The sequence below is a fragment of the Serinus canaria genome, chromosome 25, assembly GCF_022539315.1.
Source record: "Serinus canaria isolate serCan28SL12 chromosome 25, serCan2020, whole genome shotgun sequence".
Classification (NCBI taxonomy): Eukaryota; Metazoa; Chordata; class Aves; order Passeriformes; family Fringillidae; genus Serinus; species Serinus canaria.
Window position 1 is genome coordinate 11,413,626 of NC_066338.1, and position 21,708 is coordinate 11,435,333.

At 56.2% G+C, this 21,708-nt stretch overlaps 1 protein-coding gene across 1 annotated transcript; it reads left to right on the forward strand.

Moving 5' to 3' along the window:
• The first annotated feature begins 3,489 nt into the window (after window positions 1–3,489).
• MEX3A (mex-3 RNA binding family member A) lies at window positions 3,490–18,818 on the forward strand. Its single transcript, XM_030232299.2, has 2 exons — window positions 3,490–3,981; window positions 15,527–18,818. The coding sequence occupies exons 1-2, from the start codon at window positions 3,513–3,515 to the stop codon at window positions 16,630–16,632; spliced, it is 1,575 nt and encodes a 524-aa protein (XP_030088159.2). The 5' UTR covers window positions 3,490–3,512; the 3' UTR covers window positions 16,633–18,818.
• The last annotated feature ends 2,890 nt before the right edge of the window (window positions 18,819–21,708 follow it).

A 21,708-nucleotide genomic window follows, 5' to 3' on the forward strand; every position in this document is an offset into this window, starting at 1 on the left:
AATGAGAAGACACTCAATTTTCAATTTTTTTTTTGGAATCACACAAACTTTTTAGTCAGTTTGGTGATTTCTGAGCCTGGCTCATTCTGCTGGAATGCTCAGAGCTGGAGGTCCACAGTTTTTCCCTTTTTCCTTTCACTTTCTGATTTACAGGGGCACTTTCTTCTCCTGAGACCTCTGTGACAGAACTTAAAATGGAGGTGGAAGCAAAACCATGTCCCTAAAATGTTGTGCTGCCTCCAGAGCAAGCATTGCTACCAGCCTCGCGCATGAGATCCAACCTGGACAAGAGAAAAGTCCAGAATTTACAGGACAGAGCATGGTAGTTCCTACCAGCAGAACATGGGCATGCACACAATCCTCCCCCACACTGGGAACACCCCTGCATGGAGATGTGTGTGCACACAAATGCCTTGTACACAAAAATGTGTGGTTTATGGGCATATTTCAGGGTACATAATTCAGCGTGTTACACCTGTAACATGTGCTTACACACACATACAAGGGTTTCACCTGGATGTAAGTGTGGAGTGAGCCACAGGCAGCAGGTGTGTGAGGGGAACGAGCAGTGTGTGTGCGTGAACGTCCTTGTGCATTAAATGCACATTTATGGCCATTTAATGGGGCACACCCAGCCAAGTGCCTGTGTTAAAGCTTGCCATGGGATGTGTGTGTGCCCTGTGGAGCCACCACCCATCACATCCCAATACAGACAGACACCTCTTAGAAGAAGGAATATCCCAAACTGCCTCGAAGGAGAACATCCCAAACTCTCAGGACTCCCATCACCACACAACAGTGAAAAAAGAAAAAAAGCCCAATTCAGGACACTGTTCTACAGCATCGCCAAAATGAGCTGCATGAAACACAGCAGTGGGTGGGTTCTCCTGCCCTTAGCTTTACTTTTCCCCACCTTTTTTTTGTGCGCACCTACAGCACAGCCACCACAAGCTCCAACCCCCAGCAGCTCCACACCGGGTCCTGTGCAGGGGGGACCTGCCCCTCCCAGCACCTCCCTGAGCTTGAACTACACATCAGGAAACCTGGATGCCAAAACCAAACTGAAAGCAAAAATTTCCCTTCCCAAAGTGCCTGGGCAAACTCCCAGGGAGAGCTCCAGCAGCACCTTACCGGCTGAGTCAGTGGATGAGCCATCTCCTTGTGCTGGGTGCCCCATCTGCCGAGTTTAGCCGCAGCTGAGATCTTCTGCTGGTAGACCCAGAAAGGGGAGGTGGGGGGAAAGAAAAAACCTTCCCGTAAGGATCCCAGAGCCAGAGAGAAAATCCCACAGGATATAGTGGGGGGTGGAAAGGTCCAGCCCCGGTGACAAGGCAGCGGTGCCACCACCCCCCAGCCCTCGCCGCAGCCGTGGCCATTGCCAGAGCTGCAGCGCGATGAGGCTCGGCGGGAGCCTCGCATCCCTCCGCATTGTCCCTCTCCAGTGTGAGCTCCGGCAATCTCATTTCATGGGAGACATCTGGTTTGATTCAAAGAGAAGAAAGGGGCGAGGGGAGAACGGCGCGCTCGCACACTCACCGCCCAGCCCGGCTGTCTGGGAGCTGGGGAGCGATTGTCAATGCTTCCCTCCTTCCTTCCGCGCTGAATCCTCCTCATTTCAATGAGAAAGGCCAGCCCGGGAGCAGGGCTGTCCCACGGCCCCCCCGGCATTCCCAGTCTGCAGGAGGGGGCTTTGCTGGGGCACAGAGCCAAGGGTGGGGAGCTGAGCCCCAGCAGCCTCCCCCAGCCTGGCTGTGCCTGGAGCCGCTGCAAGGCCTTGGGGGGCTGGGGGGCTCACCCTTCTTGTTTTCCATAATTCCCAGGCCTGGTGGGCATGCAGTATTGTCCATCAAATGCTTGTGGCTGTGTCAGGGGTCTGACCGTTTCAAGACTGAAGTCCTCATGTTTGTGGGGAAGCCTTTTGGAAGGCCATGTCCTCCTTGACAAGGACGAAGCAAAGAGCTCCTTGTCCATGGGAGGGGGGTCCTGCCTCATCGTGCCACCATTCACCCCGCTGACCCTGGTGCCCTGCTAGCCTGTACCCAAGGTGTCCCTGCTGAGCCACCACTCCTCCCAGGGACCCCTGTTGTGCCTGTGGGTCTCTGGATGGATCCCAGCCCTGGACACCTCTGCAGCACCCCTCATGAGTGGGCAGCAACAGGTCCCCACACAAACCCTCCTTCGTCCATGACCCCTCCACGGTGGGGGCACATGATGGGTCCCCACACAGACCCTTTCTACTCATGACTGTCCATGCTGGGTGCACCCAGTGGATTCTCTCACAGACCTTCCTTTCCTGTGACCCCTCTCTGCCAGGGTGTGCACAGTGGGTCACCCATGGAACCCAGAGTGGGTCTCCATACAGCCCCTACACCTGTGTCTCCGTGGGTCCCCACACAGCTCCCTCCACCCACCCACTGCATGGTGGGTCCCAAGGAACCCCCTCCACGTGTGACACAGGGAATCCCACGGCAGCCCACTCCACCCATTGCACAGTGGTGCCACCACAGTCCCTTCCACCCATGGCATGGCATGCCCGATCCCCTTGCACCATCCTCCAGCCGAGTCACAGTGGCTTCCCCAGCAGTCCTCTCCACCCGCTCACTGCACGGCTGGTGCCCTCGCACCTCCCTAACCCGTGTCACAGCAGGGACCCCCACCCCTCCCCCATGTCATGGCATGTCCCTCTGCAGCCCCTCCACCGGTGACATGGTGGATCCTCCTGCATCACCCTCCCCTGGTGGCACCGCGCGGTCCCCCTGCAGCCCCTACGCGAGTGACACAGCGTGTGCCCCTACAGCCCCTCCACCCTCTGCACGATGTGTCTCGCCACAGCAGCCCCCCCTCCGTGTCCCAGGTGGTCCCCACGCCACCCTCCACTCCTGTCACCGTGGGTGCCCGTGCAGCTTCTCCACTCGTGTCACCGCGGGTCCCCTGGAGCCCCCTCACCCTGTCCCGGCCGGCTCCCCACACCCCACATCCCACATCCACTCGTGTCACAGCGGGTCCCCACATCCCCCTCGCAGTGTCACAGCGGGTCCCTCTCCCCACACTGCCTGCCCCCGCGCCCTCCGGCCGCCGCCGCCCCGCTCCCGCCGCCCCGCTCCCCGCCGCCGCGGGCGGGGGTGTGCCGCCACCGGACTACATCCCCCATCAGCCCGCGGGCCGGGCCGCTCCCGCAGCGCCCAGCCGCCTTCAAACAAAAGAGTTTCCCCCCGCGGGGCCGCGCTCCGCTCCGCGCCCCCCGCACCCCCCGCACCCCCCGGCGGCGGCGGCCGGGGGCGGGGGCGTCGGCGGGGGGACCGCGGTGGAGGCGGCGGGCGCGGGGCTCGGGTTACACGGGAAAGGGGCTTGGCCAGGCGGGGGGCGGGGGGCGGAGGGTCCTTTTCTCTCTCTCGTTCTCTCTCTCTGCCTTTTTTTTTCCCTTCTCCCTCCCGAGCTCTTTGTGTCCCCCCCTCCCCTCCTCTCGCCCCCCCCCCCCCAGCCCCCAGCCCCCTCCCAAGCCTTTGTTAGCCATGCCTAGCCTGGTAGTCCCAGGGATAATGGAAAGGAACGGGGGTTTCGGCGATTTAGGCTGTTTCGGTGGGAGCGGCAAAGACAGAGCGCTGCTTGAGGATGACCGGGCGCTGCAGCTCGCCCTGGACCAGCTCTGCCTGCTGGGGCTAGGCGAGCCTTCCTCCTCCTCCTCCTCTTCGGCCGTGGTGCTGGTGGAGGACAGCAACAACAACAACAATAACCCGCCGCCGCCGCCGCCGCAGCAGCCCCCGCCGCCGCCGCCGCCGCCGCAGCAGCCGCCGCCGCCGCCGCCGCCGCCGCCCCCGGCGGCCCCGAAGGGCTCGGCGGCGCCCAGCGCCGGGGCGGCGGAACCCAAGTTGTGCGCGCTCTACAAGGAGGCCGAGCTGCGGCTCAAGAGCAGCTCCAACACCACCGAGTGCGTCCCGGTGCCCAGCTCCGAGCACGTGGCCGAGATCGTGGGACGGCAAGGTGAGCGCCGGGCCCCCGGTACCCCCGATCTCCCCCGGTGTCGCCGCTCGCCGGCCCCGGGACACTCCCCCGCTGCCGGGGGGCCCCGCCGCCGCCCCCGCCGCTCCATCCCGCCCATTGTTCGGGGCCGGGGCCGCTCGGCCCCGCCGGGGACAAAGACCGGGGCTCCCGGGCTGTGGGCGGGTGGCCGCGCTCCCGGCACGGAGGTTCTGGGGAAGGGTGGGATGGGGCTCTGTGGGAATGCTGCGGGGGCTTGTCCGGCGGCCGGCACCGGAGCCCCGCGCGCCGCTCTCCGGTTCTGCCGAAGAGCCGATCTCGACCGCGCTCTCCTTAAGAAAAAAAACTGGGAATAAGGCGGGGGAAGGGCGGGGGGTGCAGTCTGAGCCCGGCCCCGCGCCTCGGAGTCCCCCTTTGTTGGCCGGGCGGAGGGGGTGTGGTGGTGCCGGGCTCTGTCCGAGCGGCCGGTGAGCGGGTGGGAGCCGAGCTCCTCCCGCCGCCCCCGGGAGCGGGGGGACCCCGGAGCGAGAGGACCCCGGAGCGGGACCCGCCGTCCCGCGTGGGCCCCCCGCAGCCGCTGCCCGCGCGCCGCCACAGTGATGCTTTTGTTCTCACGGCTCCGTTCGGAGCGAGGTGGAATGGAGGAGGGCTTTAAAAAAAATTACATATATATATCTATCTATATATATAATATCCCCATACCACACCCACTCTTAAGTCACCCCTCGCCCACCCCCACCACTCCCGGGTGTGCGGTGCGGGGCCCCGCTCCTCCCGTGGGCACTGCGGGAGTCGGGGCACGGCGCTGCTGAGAGAAGTTTTGTGTCGCTACAGAGAAAAAAAAAATAATAATAGTGCGGCAAAGTGTTGGGCTTTTTTTTTTTCTTTCTTTCTTTTTCTGAACAAGTAACTTGACGCTCTGGAAGTGCGATGGGCAGAGCCTGCGGCTCCATGGGCAGATGCTCCCCCGTGGATTGGGATCGAAGGGCCCTGAGCAGGGGGTTTGTGGTGGGAGCCGGGGGGTGATGACCCCCAGTGCCCCGAGAAGGGCTGAGGTGGGCAAGGGGAAGCCACGGGGAGAGGGACACAAATGGCTCCTTGCTGGACATCTCTGACGCTAGGGCGTGCAGTTGGAACAATGGGGCCTGCGGAGGCTCTGCTTGCTCCCGGCCCTGGAGCAAGGGTCCGGTTCCACGGACCGGTCCCGGTTCTCCAGGATGGAGAGTGAGCAGGACTCCAGGGGTGCTGACCTCCCCAGAACTCGGGGCGTCTGCAGCTCTTGCTCTGGCATTCACACTGGGATGGGGGCCCCTCACTGGGGACCTGGGGAGACGGGCAGGAGGGGGTGAAGGTCTGGCCCGGGAGATCCCACTGGCTCCCATCCTGATCCTGATCCTCCCTGTGCTGCCTTCACATTGCCGGGAGGGGAGCGCGGGCAGGCCCGGTGGGGCTCAGCACCAACTCTGCACTAGTGCGTGTGAGGCCATGGAGAATCAGGCCCCCTTTGTTTAATAAAGTTGGGAAAGAGGATTCGGCAGGCGGAACCAAGGGGAAATGTGCCAGGGCTGTTTTCTTCCAGGATCTCAGCGCTGCCCCAGACTCCTGAGAAGGGGGTGTGTTTCATGTGCTCAGAACACAGCACGTGCCTGTTGTGTCCAGAGCGATGGAGAGGAACGTGGAGACCTGGATTTTTTCCACCATTTTTTGTGTGTTTGAAGGTTTTCCCACATGTGGGTAGCTGAAATGTCAGTGTGCTGGAGCTGTGGGGATGCTGTGCTCTGTGGCTGTGCTCCTTTGGCTGGTGGGGCAGATGGTGCAGTCTGTGCCCCACCATGGAGGTGGGTGGGATGGATCCTGTGCTGGGGATTCCTTCAGCACAGTCCCTGGAGCTATGGCTCTTCACTCCAGTACAGATCATGGCCCACACTTGTTTCTAAAGGCCTGCAGGAATGTCTCCACTGTCTCCTGTGCCTTGTTTTTGTGTAGAAGGCCGGATTAAGAGGGCCTGGAGCTGGGTGTGGGGCTACCAGGGGGATTGGCTCCTGGACTCTCATGGATGCCTGACCAGGAATCCCAGAATGCCAGAGTGTCATCTCTTGGTAGTACTGCTCCTGTTGCACATGGTTTTCTAGGAAAACAACTGTTTTTATGGGTACCTTTGAACGGGGTGGCAAACATCTTGAAAAAGGGAGGGGGGAAAAAAAGTAATAATGAAAAAAAAATTATTTCACAGCTTTACTTGGTAACAGGGTTTAGCTTTTTCTTCTACTTATTACTTTCTGAAGAAACACACTATCCCTTCAGATTATTTTATAATAATATCAGCCATCTATTAAAGTGTTCCTCACAGGCAGGTGAGGCATGAGAGGCCTGGGTCTGGGCTCAGGGGCCCTGGCCACAGGAATTCCACCTGCTATCAGGTCACCCCTCACTTTGCCAAAGGACTGAAAAGACACCTAAGTGTAAATAAGGCTCAAGCCTGATGTATTTTTATTGGAATGCCTGTAAGGGTGGTTTGTGAAGAGGTGTAATCGTGGCAGAGGGGGTGGCTTCACTCCAAGCAAGGATGCTGCAGGAACTCAACCTGAGCTTGGCAGCTCCTGTTTTCCCCAGGAGCTGTGAACGTGCCCTTGAGGAGCCAATGGCCTGCTGGAAGCCCTGCTCCAGTTTGTGCTGGGGCTGCTTTGTGCTCTGAATTTGAGCCACGAGCTGGCTGGGCTGGGGGACTGGCTGGGGTGAGGTGGTGGGTGGGCTGTGGAAAGGGGGATCGGTGGGAACTGGCCAGGCTGGCTGCTCCACCTGGTGCCCCAGGGTCCGTGGCAAAAAGCGGGGTGGCTGGTGGGATGTGCCAAGGGCTGCTTTGCAAACTGGAGGACAGGAAACTGGAAAAGGAAGAATGAGGGAATGAAGTCACAAGAATCCCTCAGACTGGTGCCCCTGGGCACGGCTGGTAGTGACACTCCTTCCCTGGCTGGAGGGGGAGCCATGACCTCCATGCCTATGGGACATGTCAGGGGCAGGGGCGAGTCTGCCTGAGTCAGGGCTCCTGCAGGTCATCCCCCATTGCCCTGGCACATGTATGAACTCCAGCTGGGCTGAGTTTGGGTGACCAAACCTCCTGGCGTGTGCCATGGCACGGACAGTTCTCCCTGGGGCCTGTGTAGCACATCAGGGAGCTTGGTGGCCCTTGTATTCCTCCTGGCCCCGCTCATTGTGGGTGTCCTGCCTGCAATAGCCTGTCCGTGGCTGTGCTGGCTCTCACGGCCATGCCGGTGAAATTGTAAAGACAAAGCACTGGAGGGGTTTGCAGCAGGTTTTTTTGGAGATGGTGGGACATGGAGGGATGTGGGTTGAGGTGGGGTGTGGGTGCTGGGAGCAATGGAGAGTGTCTGAAGGCCACTGTGTTTTGGTTGTGCAGACTGTGAAATTAGGAAGGGGCAGAAATCGTCAGGTGCTGCAGCTCTTCCCTAGAAGTGACCCGAGGTGGGTGTGGATTAGTCAGATCAAGATTTGTATCCAACTTTTCTGCCTGCTCCCACAGACAGGCTGGGCTGCTGTCGGTGGAGCCAGGGGAGAGGCTGAAGGGCACATTTAAGGCCAGATGTTGTGGTTAGGGAGACACGGTGCTGGTTCTTTGTGTGCCTGGTGTGTGCAGGTGTTGGGAGAAGCTGTGGGGTTGCTTTGGCTTCGTGCTGCGCCCACTCCCAGATAAGACTTTCCCTGTAAGGATTTTTGGACTCTCTAGGAATTTTTGGTCCTTCTAAGGGTTCTTGGTCTCATCACAGTAATAGCATCCATTGTCACCTGTACTCACAGACACCCTTTGATGCAGCATCTTCCAGCCTGCTCCAACCAGCCTGTTGTCACCAGGAATGAGATTATGCGAGAGAGGATCTTAACATAAATTGCTCTTTCTTGGCAAGGTGAAGTCAAATAACAAGAGGCTCCACTAAACCCAGGTGATTGGGTTCTTTGTGTAGCTCCAAACATGCTCCAATGCTTTCAGCATTTAAAAATAGTCCGAGGAAGCCTTTTCCATTGAGGAAGTCTGATGATGGCAGCTCCCCCACCCACCCTGTGGAGGTGGATGTATGTACAGCATCCGAGGAGCAGCGAGGGGGGCAGATCTTCTTGTCTCCTCGCTTCATGGAAATCTTGGATCGAAAGCCACCCGATCTGGTGGCGTCTGAAGGCACCCTCCGTTCACCGCTCCGGCGGCTCTGGGTGGGCCCGAACGGGAGAGAGAGATTGCAGTCGGTGTCGGGTTGTTACAAAGTGTTAATGAGAATTGGTCTGAATTTACACCGGGAAAAGTGCGGAGCGGGATCGACTTTGTGCCGTTTGAGCTGGAGGTGGGAGGAGAGAAGGGGTCTGGGGGAGAGACAAAGGGAATTTTCTCGGGAGACACGCACGCTCCCCGCGCCGGGCTCGGGCGGCCGGTGCCGCGCTGACCGAGTGAACCGCGCCGCAGCGCAGCCGCCCGGAATCTAGGGCAGTGGGAAAGCGTGCTGTCATTGGGTGGGGGCCCCCGCCTTTGTCTGGCAGCCCCCTCCCTCCCTCCCCGCGTCCCCCTGCGCTCGCCATGCCCCGCTTCCCCCTCTCTGCCCGGCCCCGGCTCGGCTCCGGCGCGGCGCAGGACCGAGCCGTGCCACGGGCACACCCACTCCGCGCCGGGCATCGCTGCCGGGGCCGGGGGCTTCGCTTCCCAACTTTCCTCCGCCGCACAAGGCGGGGATTGTCTGTGCCGCTGGGCTTGATTCTGTTGGGTGTTTCAGTGGGGTTTTTTCCCCTTTTTCTTTTTTTTTTTTGGTTTTTTTTTTTTTTTTTTTTTTTTTTTTTTTGGTTTTTTTTTTGTTTCATAAACAACTTTCATCACAATGTGAAAAAGCGTAAAATCGCCGCGCTGGAACGAGGCAGTGGCTGGTTTTCCTGGCATGGTGTGTTGGGTGGTGTTTTTCCCCTTCTTGTAAACACAACTTGCATCATCAGGACAATAAACCCTCCGTGCAAAGAGATTTAGTTGGTTGGTTGTGGTCCTTTTGTGTGCATTTGTGTTTTTTGACACCACTTTCATCGGGTTTTCAATGCAGCAAAACCTTACCCCACAGGCCGTCAGGAGGGTTTATTTGTGAAGTTCTTTGTGTGCTTGTCTTTTAACGAGGCTTTCATGTTAACGGGGAAAAGAACGCCCCACCTTACCCGAGGTAGCTGAGGGTTGTTTATTTTATGATCCTCTTCAATTTTATGACTACAATAGAAAAAAAGACCAAGTTCTAATTTGCCCTTAGACCCTCTTGCACCCCACTAGCAGTGCCAGAAGGGACTGCGTGGGGTATTTGCAGGTGTAATTTGTATCTGTGCAGTGTAACGTGCCTTGCCAGGAAGGAGAAGAGGGCTTAAAAAGCTTTTGTCTGTAGAGATTACTTTGTATCTGATGAAAACAAGAAATATCAGGACCTGGAGTGATTTGTGGGGAGTGTTTTCCAAAATAAAACCACAACGCAGTCAATCAAACAAAAAGATCCACCTTGGGGTTGGCTCCGAAGCTGTTTGCTGTGGCTGGTACAGCTCCTCTGGTGTTTCCAGGGTCAGGGTCGTGCTCCTGGGCTGGAGGTGCCAGTTGGTTGCAGGTGGGAGTCTCCAGACTGCATCAGTAGCAGAATATACCTGTGCAGGATCTGGCCTTGTCCCAGCACTGAGGAGAAGGTCATCAGCAGGTCTAACTCTGAATTTAGACCAAAGTGAAATTATTTGAGGGATCTGCTCCACAGGCAGAGCTGCGTGTGCCACTGCACTGTCCTGGTGGCATTGTCACCGTGGTGCTGTGCTGGGCACATCCCTCCCATGCTCTGATCATCCTCTGCCCACTGATGGAGCAGCACCTGGGAGCCTTGGGGTAAACCCTGCTGAGGTCCCTTGAAAACACACTGGTTCGGGGCTGCTCAGAGGGAGAACATTTGGGATGGGTTCATGCCAAGGAAACAACAGCTAGATCAGATGCATCCAGCACCCTGGTGTCCCTTGTGAGCAGCTGTCTTTGCTGGAGAGGTGAACCTAGCTCCTAGAGCCTTCTCTGTTAATTTTGATGGATTCGTTGCCCTGATGCAGGGGAAAGAGAGAGAGAAGGTGGCTGTGCATCCAGATCTCCCCCTGACCCCCACCACCCATCTTGGCAATGTCTAGACTCCATTTATTTCTCTGTTTTCAGCCAGAGATGGCTGCTCTGCGGATTAATTCCAGTTAGCTGACTGGTCTGGGCACCAGAGGCTCTCCACTCCTCCAGGGTTTGGTCCTGTGTGGGAATGTTTGTGATGTACTCAGGTAATTTGCAAACACGTTTACTTTGAGTCAATTGGTAATCAGTAAAATTAAAGAGAAAAAAGGGTGAGAGGAGGAACTGAGCTTATAGCCTCCTTCATGCAATGCTTTGGGATCTGCATTATTGACAAAACCAGGATAATAGAAGGTAGGCTGTGGAAACACAATGAGAAAGGGCTTAATTCTCTGTTTAATATAAAAATCTAAGTGGCAGGGGTCTGCCAGGGATCGACACGCTGATGTCTGTGTGCTGCCACAATGAGGAGAACATACACCAAGTTATGTATTAGTGCTGCTTTCACGAGTTCCTTTCTTCCCTTGGCTTCATTTTGACACCACTGCCAGGCCATTCCCTCCCTTCCACCTCCCTCCCCTTTGAATAATCCCTTGAGTAAAATGCTTTGTTACACGGTGTTTTCAAATTTCAGTTATCCATGAAGGGAAAGTGTCAAAAAACCACCTTGTGCAGGAGAAATTTTGTTTGGAAAAAGGACACTGGAGTGTGCTGCCCATCTGGCTGGGATGTCACGGGCCACATCCTGATCCAGCTGTGCTCCATCAGAGCAGGGTGATCTCAAAGGAGGCTCAGCCCCTTTTTAGTGTGCAAAGCAGTCAGGGATGGGGCTGAGATGGGCCCGGGGCCTTGGCACTAAGTGAGTAAATCAATTTAAGCCCAGCCTGGTTTCAGCTGATGTAAACCAGTGCAGCACCCCTGGAAGTTGTGGAGTTCTCTGGATGTGGGCTGCTGATGGTTTGGCCATTGTCTGTGCCAGTTCAGAGCTGCTGGAGGTCAGGGCCACTGAGCCTGCTGGGCTTGCTGGAGTTGGTCTAATTTCCTGGGAGGTGATTTTCTCCTGTTTTTAAGCACAGGATCCCCATCTGTCTGTCTCCACAAAGCTGGCTTTCCCGTCTGCAGGCCTGCACAGAGACCCTCCCTCCTCCCCCCCTTCTCACACCACCGACTGCACCACGCGTCCTTTTGTCCGTTCCACATCCTCCTTCCCCTCCCTCTCGCCGTGCTCTCTCCTTGCCCACCTTCCTTTTGCCCTTTTGGGGTGTCCTGGCTTTGCTCCCACACGCCTCATTCTCCTCCTCCTTTGGAGGGATCAGGGTGTGCCTCTCCCTCAATTTCCACCACCTTTGCTCCATCCCCAACTCCCTCCCACTCCTCCAGCTCGTGTAACGTGCTTACATTTGCCCTCATTCATGTGGATTCCTTGCCACTGCTCCCTTCCATCTGTCCCCAGCATGAAGCCCTGGTCCTTTGTCACAGCTCTGCCTGCCTGACCCTCCCTGTCGGCTCTGTGATTGTTTCCTGTCCTGCCGGGCTCAGATCCCTGTCCCCCACACGCTGTCATTGTCCCACAGCTGACAACAGCGTGGAGCCCAGTGCCAGCCCCAGTGCCAGCCCCAATGCCAGCCCCAATGCCAGCCCCAATGCTAGCCCTGCCACACGCCTGCCCGAGGTCTTTTCTGCACAGGAGAGTGAGCCTGGCCCCAGAGGCAGAGCGCGGGTCACTGCGGAATTCCACGGAGCTCCTGCAGCCCGGGGTGATGCACGGGGAGGCATTTTCAGCTCGATGCTTGCTGTGAACACCCCCTGTCTTTTCCATGTGATGCTCTGGTGATATCCCTGGGGAAATGGTGGCATCTCGGTTAATCTTCCTAAGATGGAATCTCCCTCTTTGGAGAGGGAGGGAGCAGCACAGGAGAGGGGCAGGGAAATGTCTGCCAGCAGTGGGTCAGGGACAGCCCACCCTGCCAGGGCTGCCAGAGGGCATGGGTGACCTCTTAGGGTTTTATCCAGCTCTCCTTGGGATGCACCTTTTTTATGGATTTTGCCTGCGTGGGTTTATCCTACAGTTGAGTTGTGCCTGGCTCCATCAGGTCCTGTTCTTTGAGTTTCCTGGGAGCTGATAGCACAAACTGGGTGACCACTGGTGTTTGGAAACTTTACTCAACAAAGCATCACAAATGTACCTCACGGTGCAAACTCCGGGGAGTAACCCGTGAGCTATGCTGCATTTGGCAGGGGGTGGATTTGGTTTGGATGTGGGGATTTTCCCAGATCCTTCTTTGTGCCAGATCTGGCATTTCCATTCCCCAGGAACATGGAATTCCTGTTTCAGAGATGGGTTGAATGCAGCAGTGCTGTGATGTGGAGCACTGAGAGGAAATTTTGCAGGAGCACAAGGCAGGAGACAGCGATTCCTGCTCCAGAAATGGGAAATGAGGCTCCGGGAGCTGAGGTGGCTCCGAGGAGTTAAAAATCACAGTGGGAGTTGACGGTGAAGTTCTGATTTACTAGCGTGTGTCCCCTGCTCCTGCCAAGACCCTCCGAGGGGCACTGGGCTCACAGCTGTGCCAGGGGCCGTGTGTGCCTGCGCTTGGCCAGGGCTGTGCCCGGTGCCCATGCTGTGCCATGCCTGCTGTCCCTGTGGTGCCGTGCCCATGCCGTGCCATGCCCAGTGCCCACGTGGTGCCATGCTGGGTGCCTCTGTGGTGCCATGCTCCTCCTGTGCCATGCCCGGTGCTCATGCGATGATATGCCTGGTGCCCACATGGTGCCGTGCCCCTAGCCCCTGTGGTGTTGTGCCCATGCCATGACCAGTGCCCACATGGTGCCATGCCCTGTGCCCCTGTGGTGTTGTGCCCATCCCATCCCCGATGCCCACACAGTGCCATGCCCCGTGCCTCTGTGGTGTTGTGCCTGTGCCATGCCCAGTACCCACACGGTGCCATGCCCCGTGCCCCTGTGATGTTGTGCCCATGCTGTGCTTGAAGCCCACATGATGCCAGGCCCCATGCCCCTGTGGTGTTGTGCCTGTGCCATGCCTGGTGTCCACACAATGCTCTGCCCCATGCCCCTGCTGTGCCGTGCCTGGTGCCCACACAATGCCATGCCCCATGCCTCTGTGGTGCCATGCCCAGTGCCCACACGGTGCTGTGCCCCATGCCCCTGCTGTGCCGTGCCTGGTGCCCACACAATGCCATGCCCCGTGCCCCTATGGTGTTGTGCCCAGTGCCCACATGATGCTGTGCCCCATGCCCCTGTGGTGTTGTGCCTGTGCCATGCCCAGTGCTCTCACAGTGCTGTACCCCATGCCCCTGCTGTGCCGTGCCCAGTGCCCACACGATGCTGTGCCCCATGTCCCTGCTGTGCCGTGCCTGGTACCCACACGATGCTGTGCCCCATGCCCCTGCTGTGCCGTGCCTGGTGCCCACACAGTGCCATGCCCCATGCCTCTGTGGTGCCATGCCCAGTGCCCACACGGTGCCATGCCCCTGCTGTGCTGTGCCCGGTGCCCACACGATGCTGTGCCCCATGCCCCTGCTGTGCCGTGCCTGGTGCCCACACGATGCTGTGCCCCATGCCCCTGCTGTGCAGTGCCCAGTGCCCACACAGTGCCAGCACTGTGGGCACGGCTGCCTGGGCTGAGCGTGCTCCACACCGGGCACTGCTGGATGCAGCGGCTGCCGCGGTGCCTGTGAGCCCAGGGAGCCGTTTGTGCCAGCTCTCGTGGCACCAGGCTCTTTCCAGTGCCACAGCTGTGGGCTTCAGTTCTTGCCAGCAATACGGGGTGCTGGCATTCCAGGGAGCACCCCGATGTCACCAGCCTGTGTCTCACCAGAGGGGCTGTGTGTGAGTGGCAGCCCTGAGCTCCCAGCCTGAGAGGGGCTGTTATTTATCAGGATCTGCATAAATAATAATGTCCCAGCCCAGGAGCTGAGGAATCTGCATCTGGTGGTTGCAGAGGCATTGTTCTCAGGTCATTGTGTGTTGAAGTGTGTGTCAGTGCAGTGTGTGGAGGAAAGCCTGCTGGTGTCAGGTAGTCAGAGGAAAAGTCTTTTCTGAGGAGGGACAGTGGGGTAGGAGGTGCTGGGGGGATCTCACAGAAGTCCCAGTGCTGTGTCCCTCTCCTCTGGTTCTGTGAGCCCTGCATCAGCCACCCAAATCCTTGGGAAACCGCATCAAAGTGCTCACCTCACTTCATCTGCACTGGAGAGTCACAGGTTTTAACTTTCCTTTGAGATCTGAGCTCAGAGCACACCTCCTGCAGAGGAGCCCCCAGGGCTTGGTGCCAGGCTTTAGAAATGTCTTGGGGCACCGAGTGAGGCTTTTTGAGAGAGGGTCTGAGGGGCAGGACAGCAGCACGGAGGGGTCCAGGAGCAATTTAGAGAACTGTGCCACATCTGTAAAAACTCTTAGTTGCTTGATGGTATCCTGGTGTCATCTGGGTACCTGAAGCCAACCAGCTGGGTCAAGACCCTCCAAAAGATCATTTAGAAGCCAAAACACACTGGAAAGTCCTTTGTCCTTTTTGGGAAAGCAGAAGGCTGTTTTCTGAGCTGTGAGGCGCTGGGGGAATGGGCTTGGCTGGTTCTAGGATTTGGGGAATGGGCTCAGTGTGCTCTGGGATGTGGATACTGGTACACAAAAGCACCACTTGGCCAGTGATCTCAGGAGAGGATCTGAGCACCTGGAGCAGGAGTCTTTGCACAGCCTGCTCTGGGGCTCACAGGAGGGCAGCCCTGCCCCATTTCTTGCTGTTTCAGCCCCACAGCAAATCCTGGCCTCCTGCTACCCCGGCCATCTAGTTCTGCTGGCATTTGCAGTACTGCCATAGCTGCAGTGGGGAGCCCCAAACTGCTGCATCTCTGCAACTCCCCTCCAAACTTGTCCCCCTGAAGTTCATGGTATTCACCCCAAAACCTCCTCAGTAGTACCAAAATCCTCTGTCTCTCTGGAGTCATGGCAGGCGACTCCCCAGGTGGCCAAGGGGCTCCCTGGGGCTCTGGGGACAGGCCTTGTCACAGAGACCACTGACACCTGGGGTGGATCCCCCATTGCTCCGTGGTGTTAGGGTGGGTGGAAGGGAGATCTTAGGGACTGCTGAGGGAAGGCAGCCGGGGGGGGGATGGTGTGGTGGGCTGCAGCACACAAAATGGGGATCCCCGTTTTGGGGGATGGGGGAGCATGGCACTCCTGAGGGTGTGCCATGCTCTGGGAATGGTGAGGGTGGACTCTCTGGGAATGGTGAGGGTGGACGTCCCTCTGGCATTTCCCCTCAGGGTTAGGGGGATAGAGCCTTTCCCTTGTTCCACGTCCTGCACGGTGTCTGCCAGGTGGCACAGGAGATTGTGGCCACTCAGCCCGGTGCCCTGCAGAGCAGGGTGAGTGGCGGGGCAGCCTCATTAACTGCTGTGCCTTCTTCTCTCTCTTCCCAAGGCTGCAAGATCAAAGCCCTGCGGGCAAAGACCAACACCTACATCAAGACCCCGGTGCGGGGTGAGGAGCCGGTCTTCATGGTGACGGGGCGGCGGGAGGACGTGGCCATGGCCCGGCGGGAGATCATCTCGGCGGCCGAGCACTTCTCCATGATCAGGGCCTCCCGCAACAAGGCGGGCACCACCTTCGGCAGCGCGCCCACCCTGCCGGGGCAGGTCACCATCCGCGTGCGCGTGCCCTACCGCGTGGTGGGGCTGGTGGTGGGCCCCAAGGGAGCCACCATCAAGAGGATCCAGCAGCAGACCAACACCTACATCATCACACCCAGCCGAGACCGGGACCCCGTCTTCGAGATCACCGGCGCGCCGGGCAACGTGGAGCGTGCGCGCGAGGAGATCGAGACGCACATCGCGGTGAGGACGGGCAAGATTCTGGAGTACAACAACGAGAACGACTTCCTCTCCAGCAGCCCCGACTCTGGCATGGAGAACCGCTACTCGGAGGCTTGGAGGGTGCACACGCCGGCACCGGGCTGCAAGCCCCTCTCCACCTTCCGCCAGAACAGCCTGGGCTGCATCGGCGACTGCTCCGTTGACCCCGTCTACGAGACCCCCCGGCTGAACGACCAAAACGACTTCAATTACGGTTACCTCTTCCCCAACTACGGTGTGAACAAGCAGGATTTGTACTACGGGGTGCCGGAGTCAGGGGCCCCGATGTGGGCCGGGCAGGAGAACACCAACCCCGTCTCGGTGCTCTTCTCGAAGCAGCAGCGCTCCAGCAGCACCGGCGCCATCCATCCCAACTCGCACCGCTCACCGTCCTCCTCCATCCCCGAGCCCGGCCTGTCCGGGCTGCCGCGGCGGTCGCAGGGGGAGCCGCTGCAGGGCTTCTCCAAGCTGGGCACGCCCGCCGCCGCCCGGACGTCGGTGGGCAGCAGCCGCGAGTGCATGGTGTGCTTCGAAAGCGAGGTGACGGCCGCGCTGGTGCCCTGTGGCCACAACCTCTTCTGCATGGAGTGTGCCGTGAGGATCTGCGAGAGGACTGATCCCGAGTGCCCCGTCTGCCACGCGGCAGCCACTCAGGCCATTAGAATATTTTCCTAAAGAGACAGAGCAGGGCATTGGGGGGGGTGGGGGTAGAAAGGGAGAGTGGGGAGGGGTCCGTGAGAGAAAAATGATGATGATGATAATAATAATAATGATAATAATAATAATAATAATAATGACATCTGAAGAACAAAAAAAAAAAAGAATGAAAGAATAAATTAATTTAAAGAAGAAAAGAAGAAAAAGAAGAAAAGAAAAGAAATTATTTTACGAGCAATGTATGTTATTTTTTAAAAAAATAATAAGTGAATAATAAAATTAAAATGAATAGCAAAGCCAGAAATTTTGAAGGGCGAACAATGCTCCAGCCTGCAATGTCTTTTGTAAACCAAGTACTCAGAACGCACACTCGGATCTCGCAAGCAAAGCAGTTTAGTTCAGTTTTTTTTGGTGGTGAGATTGGGACTTCTTGGTGATGACCAAGCCAGGCCACCCGGATCAACCGGGGAGGGAGCAGGGATGCAGGGAGGGCCCTGCCAGCCTTTCTCCAGCCACCTTCAACCTTTGTCTTGGCCTGAAGCCCCCACTCTCCTCCCCCCAGGGTTGTCGGCCCAACTGGGAGCTCAGAAAGAAACAACAGAAAGAAAGGAAAACGGATGACAGGGATTTGGAAGAACAAGAAAGAAACCATCAACCTCTGGGAACCTGTTAGAACGAGGGCACAACTGTATTACCTCAAAGATTTAAACAAAAAAAAAATCACAGCTAAAGAACTTTTATTGTTTTCCTTTTTTTCTAAAAAAAAACCGAACAAAAAACACAAAAAAAAGAAAATCAAAAAAAGAAGGTGAAGAAATAAAAACGACGCCAGTGAAACTGAAGAAGGTTTTGAAGAACCTACTGGGATCACACCAGGCGACGAGCATTTATTTTGTTATTCTGAGCCACCGTGGAGTCTGGAACTTTGTTCTTTTTTCCTTATCCAAGCAGGGATTTGTTCATCAGTCCAATCAGGAGTCACTAACAGGGTATTTCCAAAGCATTCCCGAGTTCCCGTCCATGGGGGGAGTGCATCGACTTCCACGTTTCCGTAGGTCACTCTTCATTCTTTCCTCCAAGTGATGCCAGCTGCAGCTACACACACCACACACACACACACAGAGAACATTGTGCTTTTCTTTTCTTAAAAAACATACCTATTGCACCAAAACCTAAGAGAGACGATCATGCAATACAGGCAAATGAGCCCATATGAAACCAACATGCATCCCAACAGAGAGCAAAAAAACCCCCGAGTTTATAGAGATAATTTTGTTGTCATTGTTTTTAAACTGGACCAAAACTTTTGTTACCCAAACCAAGTAGGGGAAAAAAACAAAAAAGAAGAAAAAGTATTTCTTTATGGACCAAAACCTCTTCAGCTGTCCTTTTCCTGGATCTTCCTGAGGTTGGCCTCTTTTATATATTATATTTTTTTCAGAACGAAACAAAACAGAAAAAAAATTGCCTTGTTGAACATCCTTTAATCATTTCAAGACTCCTGGTTTTGTTAAATGAGATACTTTAAAACCATTGGGAAGTGGGAGAGGATGGGCTTCAGATCTGGCTCCCGTGCCAACGCATGCAAGGTGCAGGCCAGCACCTTCACTCCATCAGGTTTGTTCAGCTGGTCTGTGGATGCCAAAATACTGTGATGTTAAAAATGTGTTGGATTGACCTATTGAGTACCAGTACACCCAGCTATAAATATATGTGTGTATATATATATATATAGGCACTTAATTAATCAAGCACCTATATATATATATGTGTATATAAACTCATATATATAATTTTTCTCCCACTATCACCACTTCCCCATTTCCTACCCCTCAACTTCTGCTCACAGATCCTGGACCCTGATTTAGAACTGAACTAACAAGTTTTACAACTTGGCAGAGACAGTTCTAACATCAAAAAAAAAAAAAAACCAACCAAAACCCAAACAAACAAGCAAAAAAAATCACCTGAGATTTTTTATTCCCTTCAGTTACAGGAGACTTTATTTTCATCGTGGTAATGTTCCTGGGAACATCCTCCCTTCTGCTTGGTTTGCTGCCTGTGCCCTGGCACAGCGGGCTCGGGCCAGCCGTGGCTGCAGTCACTGGAGGGCTGAGCTCACTGTGCTGGGGCAGGTGCTGCTGGTGCTCTGTGCTGACAAAGATCCACTTTTGATCTTCAGATAGCAGTTGAAGGGTTGGAAATGATGGTGGGATGATGGGATGCCTCCACTGTTTTGCATCGACAGTAATAGATTCCGTAGGGGCAGACTGGAGGGGTGCACAGTGTTCCCAGGCTGTGGTAGATGCTGATGTTTTGGAAACAGTAAAGACAAAAGTAACAATGCTGTGCAAAGGGGACACCATCAGGCAGGATTGGTTTTCCCCTCCTCCCCAAAGCTCCAGGAAATCCCTGGCCAGGCGATTGTCCCGGCCCTGCAGCACAGCCTTTCACACCAGCAGCGGGTTGGGACGCGAGCACTTCCCGGGGGAAGGCTCCGTGTTTTGCACCCTCTGGTGTGGGGCCTGTAGGGTGATGGGGGGCTGGGGTGCTCTGGATGAACCCCCAGAGCCCCCATGTCCCGAATTGTCCTGGGGCACAGCCGTCCCTGCCCGTGGCAGTGTGGGCTCAGCAAAGGAGCCCTGGCCAGCACCGGCCACATCCTTCCTAAAACTGACCCATTCTCATTCAAAATCTGGCCTCAGTTTGGTCCCAGTTAAGGGAAGGGAAGGGCAGGGAGAGGGGGACATTGCTGTTCTCCGGGAACCTCTCCCCTCCCCAGTGCCACCTCCTCCATCCTGCCCTGCCCTCCCCACCCCAGGGCTGTATTTTATCTGTTCATGGCGCAGAATTCTCCCGCTGATGTAGAGAGAGTGGTTGAAGCACGAGCTGGGGGGGGGGGGGTGGGGGGGGGGGTGGGCAGGGGGATCAGCCACCCTTCAGAGGGGCGTTCAGAAACGTTGGTGTTGGTGCTGGAGGGGCTGAGCTGGAGGCTTAGCCGCGGTGGCCGCTGTGTTAGTGAGTGAGTAGTCGTTCTTGGCCGAGTGGAGTCTGTTCGTGGTAATGTGAGCAAGTTCTTGATCAATGTCTTTATTTGATGCCAGGTTGTGAAGAGGTGGGTGGGAGTGGGGAGGGGGGAAGGAGACCCCTGTGTTGGGGACCTGGGGTGGGGGGACCTGTTCTAGCACTGACTGTAGGGGGTGGGGAATGGGGAAGGTACAGGGGGCTCACCTCTGCTCCTTGTACCTCCTTCCCTCACCTTAACAAGCGAAAACGATGTAAAAGCCTCCTGCATGCTGAAAAAATGTTAGAGAAAAAGACAAACCCCTTTCTTTAAAAAAAAAAAAAGAAAAAGAAAAAAAAAGAAGGGAAAAAAAAAAAAAAAAAAGAATCATGACCCAAACAAACGTGCAGTGCTTGCTGTTGGGAACCGGAGTGGGGCTGTCCTGCGGGGGCTGCCCCTCTCTGCAGATGAGGCTCCTACTCAAGTCTCCAAGTTGGCCTTTAATAAAATCTTCAGTTCCAATAACCTTTATATATATATATATATATATACACATATATATATACATATACATATATATTAAAAAAAAGCTTGATGTAGCAGTTCTAGTTTAAAATGAATAGAAGTATTTCGGCCCCTGTTTTATTTTGATTTTTCCCTGTCCCCTGCTTCCCGCTGTACCCCCCACCGACTCCATATTTTGATGTAGCAACTTTGGAAGAAAGAAAAAACAGGCGCTGTAAATGCACCGAGAGCTACCTCTGCCTCGAGTGGGGGCTGCAGGGAACTCGGGGGGCTCGGGCCTCTCCCTGGCCCCGTGGGGCACCCAGAGAGGGGCAGCCCGGGCCCTGCCTGTTGGCATCCATGAGGAGCCCGGTTGTGGGGCTTAAACAACAAATTTGCGTAATTTTTTTTCCTCTTTTTAAATATATGTATATATATAAAAATCTTTAAAAAAAAAAATAAAAACAAAAAACAAGAAAAATGCCCATGACCTTAACTATTTGCTCTGACTTGTATCTTCCTTGGTAGGTGACTAAAAATGGCTTGTTGGTCTAATTCACCAGCAATAATGATAACTAAATACAGCCCCCTCCTCCTGCACCCATCCCTTTTCTGCAGTGCCCACCGAGCCGGGTCCTGGCACTTCTCCCCTTCCTTCCCACCACGAGGATGCCCTTGGTGACCCCTTCTTGCAGTGTGAACCAACTGGCCTGAACCTCGCTGGCTTCAGCTGCCCCACGACCGCTCCCAGGCTTTTGGGATGCCCCCCTTCGGGTGCTGAAGTCGTGAGGACACCCCACTTGGGCTGGAGGGAGGCAAGTGGAACTGGGACCCCATATGCCAAACTGGGTCTTCTTCCCTCTGGATCAGGAGCAGCAAAACCCTTGTGGGAAGCCTGGGCCCCTGAGACCTCCACCCTGCAAAATCACCTCCCACCAAAGCAGGGTGGGCTCCTGGGAGTGATGACAGGGCACGGGCACCCCCGAGGGGGGCTGATGCCAGAGGGTGCTGCTGGTTTCCCCTCGGCCTGGCTGGGGAATGGGGAGATCCCCGGGGTTTGCATCAGCCCAAGGCGCCACTGGAGCCGGGGTGAGGACTGAGGTGACCCGTGCCATGCCATGCTGTGCCGTGCCTGTGGTGGTGGTGATCTTTGCAAAGCAGTGACATGAGGGCACAAGCAGTGGCATCCAGGCCAGGTGCCCAAAACCCAGGGCTGGGAGCAGAGAGGGCAGAGCTGTGCTGAAAGGCGCTGAGCTGCTGGCAGGACGTGTCCCGGTTTGGGCAGGACGTGTCCAGGTTTGTTCAGGATGTGTCCAGATTTGTTCAGGACATGTCCAGGTTTGTTCAGGATGTGTCCAGGTCTGGGCAGGACGTGTCCAGGTTTGTTCAGGACGTGTCCAGGTGTGGGCAGGACGTGTCCAGATTTGTTCAGGACGTGTCCAGGTGTGGGCAGGACGTGTCCAGATTTGTTCAGGATGTGTCCAGGTGTGGGCAGGACGTGTCCAGGTTGGTTCAGGACATGTCCAGGTTGGTTCAGGACGTGTCCAGGTGTGGGCAGGACCCGTCCAGGTTTGTTCAGGATGTGT